The 9,606-nt window shown below is 34.1% G+C and overlaps 1 protein-coding gene across 1 annotated transcript in view; it reads left to right on the forward strand.

The window, feature by feature from the left end:
* The window catches only part of LOC106868175 (uncharacterized), a 339,834-nt gene that overhangs the window by 303,443 nt on the left and 26,785 nt on the right, over nucleotides 1–9,606 (forward strand). The window contains exon 3 of the mRNA XM_014913319.2: nucleotides 5,984–6,123. Within this exon, the coding sequence (XP_014768805.1) occupies nucleotides 5,984–6,123 (140 nt within the window). The remainder of the gene's footprint in view (nucleotides 1–5,983; nucleotides 6,124–9,606) is intronic.

Genomic DNA, 9,606 nt, shown 5'->3' on the forward strand with positions numbered 1-9,606 from the left:
AAAGTTCCAATGTAGATTTTGTTCAACGCTGCTTCATTCGAGTTTGATCAAACTTTGCCCACCTCAGTAAATTTATTGGTTACTGTTCTTATTTATCAGAGCTATCATTCTGAGAGAGTTATGACCGACGCAGACGGTATCCGAGGCTGATGACGAGTAACAATACAAACATGATGTCATTGTGTTTTTTTCATATATTACGTAAGAGGAGATATTTCTTCCGTGATTGTTTAAAAAGATTCCCCCGACTTTTGAGTGTACATGAACGTGTTAAATATCATTTTATTCAGCGCACGCTACTTCGTGGTTCTCTATTTAAGAAATTCACACACACACACATAAATATCAGAGGTTTTCCCAATTCCAGAAGCTGCCCCAAATCCCTCAGTTTCTTTTATTTCGCCTTCTTCTAATGCGGACTCTCAGACGACTATGGAAACCTGGATTTGTTTGAAACATTCAGGCGTTCTTAAATTGAAGGATCAATTGTAGCATCTTTCCATGGACGCTCTTGTTCTTTACGTTTCCTAATCGCTTGCAATTTCGAAATATTTTAAATTACTTCGTGATAGCAACTAGAGTCATTCGGGTTGAAAAACAGTGTTACAGGAACAATCATAGTAAAATAAAATCGATCAGGAAAGTTATATAAAAAACGTTCGCTCATCGATTTATAAAAAGAAAAAGCTATTTTTCAAATTTTATCTATTATGAAGATTTAGCTATTGAAGAATTTTTGCTACAGAATGGAAATAAGATAAAGAAAAACGATTTCTGAACTTTGGTAGTCTTTAATTAATGTAAATGATAAGAATATTTTGAATATATTTGACTCTTTTGACATTGGTCTTTGTGAACGTAACTGCTGTCATTTTAACTCATTATTAAAAAGGAAATTTCTGGAATTACTATAGCTGTATAAAATCAGATAAATATTCAATTTTATACCACTTTTATCTTTTACTTGTTTCAGTCATTAAATTGCCGCCATGATGGGGCATCACATTGAAGGGTTTAGATCGAAAAAGTCGACCCTAGTACTTACTATGCTGCTTCTATTTTGCCTAATCGCTAAGTTACAGGGATGTAAACAAACCGACACTGGTTGTCAAGTGGTAGTGGGGGGTCAAAAACACACACACATATTTACATACATGCATTCATACATACATACATACATACATACATACGAAAAAGTCATCAACAGTAGATATTACCCCATCATCACTACACTACTGGTTCTCAGCCACATGGTTTTTCATGTTGCGGAACAAAGGATAGTTAGATGAGACCAAATCATGAGAATAGGAAGCTCATCAATCAGTTTAAAGCTGCAACCACGCACAACAGCCATTGAAACCAAGGCCTTGTATGCTGAAGCATTGTCCTCATCAAATAAGACCCCTTTGGTCAGTTTTCCCGGGCGTTTTGTCTTGGTAGCCTTTCGTAACTGCCTCAACAAGTTAGCATAGTACTCTCTATTGATCGTGTGGCCCCTTTGAAGATAGTCATTAAACATAATATCTTTTGCATTCCAAAAAACTGAAGCCTTCCTCTTCCTTGTAGATGAAATGACCGTAGCTTTCTTTGGAGCAGGTGAGGAGGGAAGTTTCCACCCGCATGGATTGTTTTTTTGTCTCTTGCACAAAGTAATAAAGCAAACACTCATTCTGGCTTAGGAAACATTCAGGGAAAGATTTAAGGAAATCAGCTGGATCTGCCTGGAACAATGTCAGAAACCTTCATCATGAGTGTTTGCTTTATTACTTTGTTTTACTTATTGTTAAATTGCTTTCATTATCGCTTGTTAAGTATATTTAAAGTTTCTTCTTGAATTTCATTTAATCTTCTTCTCGCTTGCTGATAATTTACTACGTTGCAAGCTACAACTACGAATACTTCTATGTACATAAGTGTATTTCATATATTCAAGAGGCAGAATATTCTCAACTTTCTCACGGCATACGCAAATAACATTGCCTATGTGACTTATGGCAAATTGCCTGTCATCCGTCAGCATGTGGTGAACACTATCATTGTTTTCTTCAGTCGTGGCAGTTTCAGGACAACCAGACCTTGGGGCATTTTTAAGACTATCCCTTCTTTTAAGTCCATCGGCCCACTTTTGCACTGTTGATAAAGCTGGAGTGTCATCCCCTAATATAGCAACCATGTCAGCATGAATGTCTTTTGTAACTAAACCCTTTTTCTGCATGTATTTGATAACAGCACTATGCCAAATTTTGTCAATTTTCAAAACAAGTCGCTACTAGTTACTTTTGAAGTCTTCTTTAAACAGTCAGATATGAGTTTACCTGGAAAGAAACACTGCAGTTATTAATAAGAGATGAAATTAATACATGCACGATTTCACAGCTCAAGCATCACTCCTTCATAATCAGCCTGTAAACTTTTAAGCCTACCCTCGTGTTATGTAATTTATGTATGTAATGTAAGCCATGTATGTATGTATGTATGTATGTAACATAATGTATGCGTGCATATAGGCACATGTTATGTACATACGTGTGCACCAGGCTTAGAAAAAATGTACTGTGGTCTATTTGTTCGATTAAACGTATCAAGGTGGTGCTCCTGTACGACTACAATCTAATGTCTGAAATGAAGAAAAGAAAAACAGAAAGATAAACTATACTAAAGGCTCCAGAGGTTCATATTAGCACATATCCTGTATGAAAGTTATTAACATATTCGAGTCTGTTTGTTGTTTACGCAAAACAGGATAACAGCTCCCAACCAATAGGATTTGAGCTCATCGCATCAAGCTAAAGAAATACTCCTCTGCATAAATGTATTCACTGCTTTCAACTGAAATCGATTTCCATACAATACTTTTTAAAGTGTAGTGGACTGATCCATTGTATATAAGGCCTTTTTTTCGCAGCATATACCACTGAGTCGTTTATGAGTAATGAACTTTTCATTATTTGTATGCTAGACCGAAATATATGAAATACACTTATGTACATAGAAGTATTCGTAGTTGTAGCTTGCAACGTAGTAAATTATCAGCAAGCGAGAAGAAGATTAAATGAAATTCAAGAAGAAACTTCAAATATACTTAACAAGCGATAATGAAAGCAATTTAACAATAAGTAAAACAAAAGCAAACTATATAATTTGCTTCGGTATGGACTGAATCTGAACTATGTAGATTAGAGAAACCAACATACTGAAGAACTTAATAAATAATAGTCCCCTCTCATTTGTTCCGAAAACGCTGCCAAATATACCTTTTTTTTTTTCTACTCGTACCTTAATATCTAGCAAATATTTCTTCTCAGCATTACACACTTGTAATTTCATTGCTCATGTACTGTCACTTTTTCCGATTTTCTTCTTTTCAAACATACATCCACTATTTTATGTTTTCATTACCAGCATTCGATCTAACCAAATAAGGCACAATATATTTTAATTTAACCTAGAAAGGAAATTTATATCATAACAATGTTGAATGAAGAACTTCGATCAATCAGATTGAAAGTGTGATATAATTTGAAAGAGTGAGTGGAACATGAGACTATTGTCTACCGTGATCTTTGCACAAAATTCCTTTTAAATGCGTTTCACCAGGAATTCGTACAGACAAGATAATTATTATCATGTACAGTAATATGGTCTTAAATTTGGGCACAAGGCCAGCAATTTCGGGGGAGTTCACAAGTCGATTATGTCGACTCCAGCGCTCGACTGGGAGCTTATTTTATCAACCCCGAAAACTTGAAAGGCAATGTCGTCCCTGGCGGAATTTGAACTGAGAACGTAAAGACGAACGAAATGCCGTTATGCATTTTGCTCAGACGTGTTAATGATTCTACCAACTCACCGCCTTATCATGCACAGTAATATGGTAGATGTATTTAAATGTCTTTTAACTGAACTGAGATACAGCACAATTGATAGAGGTAAGAAAAAATCGTGAAAAAGTGAATATGAATGTATAGCTAGAATGTTGATTCTATGTAAGCAGTTTTTGATGAGCTGGATGGAAAAGGGTAGTAAATGTTTTTAAATCACTTGGCTCTTGTTTTTTAGATCTAAACAGAGATAACTGAATAGTTGGCAGCAGGATGGCGCTCATAACGTGAGAGAGTAGTTGTGTGATAGATATTCTTACATGTTGGGGAGTGCTACTATTCCAAAAATTTTTCGACTGGCTAACATATTTCTTTTTTTCAAGGCAGACAGTGGTAAATTTCTTCAACACACAGTGTATTGGTGTTCAGTGTCAGGGCATGGTGTCTTTAGCATTAATTGTTGTTTCTTTATGTCAGACTTTCTACAGTATAGTGACTTATTTTTAAAAATTCTATCCCAAGATACTTCTAAATTCATTTATATCAAGAAGGACGTGCAGTTAAGAATTGTTTACTAAGATGTTTTCAACTCACATCTTACAGGTTTGAGAAAATATGTACACATATATACGACGGGCTTCCAGCTTCAGTCTAGCAAATCCACGCACAAGGCTTTGGCTGGCCTGAGTCTATTGTAGAAGATATTTGCACAAGGTATCACGTAGTGAGACTGAACCCCAAAACAGGAAGTTGTGAAGCAAGTTTCTTAACTACAGAGCCACGCCGGCGCATTTATGAATACACTATCTTGTTTCATTAAAAGAAAACTAGATAAAAATAAGAGCTACGATTTCATATATCTATAATGTTCAACTTTATGCTTATCAAATGTTTTGCTTTCTATCAATTCTCTACAGTGGGCAATTCCTATCGGCCACTGCTATCCGAAGCAACTACTGCAATATTATTTATTTATGATTTAATCATTGTTTTATATCAAAAATCGAACGTCAAATGTTCTTATTAAAATGTGAATGCAAAATAGAAAACAAACGAATAAATAGATGATCGCGTAACAATTTGGATGAACATCCTGGAGAACAATGAATATATATGATGGTAGGAAAACTATTGCCACAAACGGTAAGAACTACCACCAACATAGAAATTCGTTAATATTGAAATATCCTAAAGGGCACTTTGAACGAAAAATGATGGAATGCAAATGTTTTTTTTTCTGAAAATATGTGCTTCGAAAAAAATTGCATAATGCCATGTTCAGTTTGTGTGTCTAGTGATTCTAAATGTGATTGCATACCTTACACTCAATATCAAAGCGAATCAATAGTGCCTCCTGGACCATAGTCTCATAAGGATGGTTTCTCGGATTATGCGGCGTATATATTCCCCTCCTAAACAAGAAACTGAACCGGCGGAGAATTATTCATTTATCCAGCTGAGTGGACTGGAGCAGCATGAAATGAAGTGTTTTGCTGAATAAAACAACGCATCACTCGATTCAGGAATCGAAAGTGCAATCTTACAATCATGAGTGTAACATCCCTAATCACTAAGTCATCTGTATCCACGCACTCATACTTATTTCCAAATTTTAAGCTTTACAACTACTTAACGACTAAATTTCTTTAGTAGCTTTGGTCTCCCCTTTTTAAAAAAGATTTAGTCTTATTGCTATTCAGCAGCAACGAAAGTTCTTTTCAGGTGATTGGTCAAGCGGTTTACCGGTTGTTAAATATAGGAAAAGCTTAAGCAGCTAACTATGACAAACTTTTTTTGAAATATTTTGCTAGTTTCGTTATGCTACCCAATTTCTGCAACAGTCCACTCGGGATTAATGTATGTTCTGAAGCTCTTGATTTCCACATTATATATGTCTTTTTCTCAATAATAATCTCTTATTCAACTATTCCACCGCATAGTGATCTTAACTTAAACCACTTATCTTATTTATATTTGGCCTCACAAAGTTGATTTTGAATTTCGTATCCAAAAATCTAACTTAATGCAGGTATCTCATACCGGTCGTATCCTAACAATAAACAAAAAGGAGACATAAACTAAAAAGAATTCTGTTAATTTTCAAAATGTTATATGCATTTGCGATGCTAACTAATACACCGATTTCTTTCATTTTTTTACAGCTCCTATCAAAAAGGTATGAAGTGCATTGAAGATTTCAAGAGCAAATGTAGCCGGAAAGAAAAACCTCGAATATTAATAAACCTAAGTCAAAACCAAAGGGAGTTAAACAAACTATGTGAAGATGACAGACTTTATGAAAGTAAGTAGTGAAATGGCGTGGTGAAAGGGTTTAAAATACTTTTAAATTATTGTGAGACATATATATATATATGTGTAACCGCAACTTAGCGGTTCGACAAAAGAAAGCGATAGAATAAGTACTGGGTTTACAAGAATAAGTTTCTGGGGGTCGATTTTTCGACTAAAGGCGGTGCTCCAGCATGGCCGCAGTCAAATGACTGAAACAGGTAAAAGAATTAAAGAATATATATGTGCGTGTATATATATATATATATATATATATATATATAAGTGTGAATATATATCAAATTATATGTCGAATAAACTGAAAGAGAGAAAGTGATTAACTTTGGCTTTCACCTCTCCGGAGTCGATAGAATAAGTACCAGTCAATTCCTGAGATTGATGGCTTCGACTTAACCGTCTTTCCTCAAAACTACTGGACTTGCTCCCTGATTATAAAAAAAGGTAAAACAGAATGTACAAACAACAAACATTTAACACACCAAAGATTACATGACTTTTCAAGGATCAGTAAGTAATTAGTTAAGAAGTTCATTTCTCAACGGGTTCAATCCCGAGGGCGACTGTCTTCTACCTGGGTTACCTAATTGCCTTGTGAGTGAATTCACAAACGTGGGCATGTACAAATGAGTGTATTTGTATCTCACTGCTCGACAATCGGTTTGTTGACGTCTACTTCATGCAAGAAATGACCTACAGAATAAATATCTGGCTAAAAATATAATTACTGGGGTCAATTTGATCTCATGTACTCACCAATGAATGAACCATATAAAAGAATATAGTATGTGTCCTGTACTGACTGGATTACACGTAAATATGCTTATTATTTTATGACATTTATTATCGTTCAATCTAAACATGGATTAGTTATTTGCGAGATTTGTAAGTTTGGAGCTTTTATACGATAAATGTCGAAATATATATGAGCAGTTATTCTTATACTTTTCAATTTTTTTAAAGAAGACGGTTAGTAATACTCGTCTCCCACGAAATCTGTTAATATACAAGTGCTGCCATATAAAACGACCATTCACCAATGTTATAGTGCAAGTCAATCGAAGTTCAAATATTTGGTGAAAATCAAAAAATGGAATTTGAAACTCACAGTTCATAGCTGAAATTAGGTTTTACTTTCTGCTACTTGTACATCAATTTAGTCATATATGAATATAGGGTTAGGGTTATATAACTACTGGGTGGTCTTCCGTATTTTCTTTGTTGTCCTATGGTCAGATGAAATATATGAAACTGGTGAGGTCATTAATCTTATTTCAATGAACAACCGTTAAAATTTTTACAAGATAATACGGATTCAATATGTGGTGGACTTTTCTATTCAACATATTCTATCATACTAGTTCAATTTCTCGGATAAAGCATTTGTGTAATGTCACTATATAACTATATTTATTTTTGTTGTTTTGTTGTTAGTCTCTTGAGTCCAAGAAAGATGATTCCATAATTTCTTCTTTAACAGCCTGCACAGATGATTTGTTTATAGTGATCAAATGTTTGTGCAATAATTTTATTCAGCTTCTCCATCAAATCGACGCTACCTGCACAATTGCATAGAGTGCTATACATCATTTGTCGAAGTGGTTGCACTATATTCATATAGTTATGCAACTATATTCATATAGATGAAATAGAAGACTACGTATATATCTATATTATATTACGCTCGATGCTATTTTTACTTTGTATCTTTCCAAATCTTTGTCCAAAGAAATCCTTCCTTTCAACAATCTATTTGCCAATACAAATATCTTTTCCTACTTTAAGCACCAAACCCTGGTATAATTACGCAGTTCATATATACTATCTTAAAATTTTTTGTGTGTTGTATATTTCTGCTGCAAGTTTTTGTTAGAAATACATTATTCTTAATAGAAATATTGAATTGCCATCAAATGCAATATCTTGCATCCTGAAATACCTTCGCTTTTCCTTTTATCCGATAAAAGTATTGCTCAGAATCACATACTTAATGTTACGTCGAGTTAGGAACCAAGATATAGACGCCCATAAATTAACTATCTAGATATATTTACACGAATAAAGCTGACCAAGCATATTAGTACGATAATTTTATGTCCATTTAAAAGGACATATACACGGCCCTTTGAAGTAAGTATTTGTATAAATGTTATCAAAATCATTCATTAAAATACATCAAATTACTGTTCACTATCATTCTTTTCACCAAATTCAATGTTATTTCTGTCCACGAGAATATTTTATCCCATACCGTTTCACTGCAAGTTCTTATATCTTTGATAGAATTATTGCAGAAAGAATGAATATGATTTTGGAATAACTAAATTACTAACTGCACCCCTGTGAGATTTTTCTACATCTATCACTTAAATATCATATTGAAGTGATTTAAAATAACTTTCTTACCTTAAAGTTATTTAATCTACGCCAGTAGAGGATATCATATGCAAAAATTGCTTTTTCAATTGCCTTTCCAACTTTATTGTTTCAAAGTGGGAATTGTTGATTTATCATCCTATCATCTCCCTGACGACTGAAAAATAGATTAAACCAAAAGATATTGAAACGCTGTTGCAGGAGTTGTATAGATTACACATTTAAATGAAAATTGGCATGCCAATCAGTGTGCGCAGTTGTATTGCTAACCTATAATCTTTCTATATAGTAAATAATTAACTTTCAATGTCGTTAGCCTTTAGACGTGATAAAATGTAGCTACCAAAGCTGATAATGATATTACATAAATATTGCTTTTGTGGAGTGTTATGTAATTGGTGCTGATGTATGATTAGTGCATATTGACGTAGGATCCCTTACCATTATCAGCACAACAATCATCAGTCAATCTCGACATTGTGTCGATCACCATCTCACTTGTTACCAAAATGTCGTTACTACCTTCTAAACACAGCTATGACAATCACCTCTACAACATAACGTAAGATACACAATTCACATTGTAAGGATGATAAACTTGTGGCTGTTACTCGTATTTTCTCATAATTGATATATATATAATCTCCAGCATTTAAACACTATCTTTCTTAACATGATTTTTCTCTGAGTTTCATGAGGAATTTGTATTTACTCTGCGTGCTTAAGCTAAAGCAGGGAGTTGTTGTCACTCGTCTTTGCCTGTTTGTGTGTTTGCAAAATTACTGGAAAGTGGCTGAATGGATTTTCACCAAATTTGGCGGAAATACTCAGAGCATAAGCGGCTCGAAATCATAAAAAAATGGCTTGATTAGCTTCAAAACAGGCGGACGGGTTTATCAAAATGTTTTGCAGATTTTTTGCGAAAGAATTTATGTCCATGCAGGGTAAGCATCGTTTGGACATGTTCTCAGCACAAGAATCTATTACCAGCACCTAAAAACATGTATTATGTCTATTAAATACCATTTATCCCTCACCAGATGGTGTACTTTTTTTGTTGATCTTCGAGAAATAGTACACAATATATATATATATATATATA

This window comes from Octopus bimaculoides, chromosome 6 (assembly GCF_001194135.2).
Source record: "Octopus bimaculoides isolate UCB-OBI-ISO-001 chromosome 6, ASM119413v2, whole genome shotgun sequence".
Lineage (NCBI taxonomy): Eukaryota > Metazoa > Mollusca > Cephalopoda > Octopoda > Octopodidae > Octopus > Octopus bimaculoides.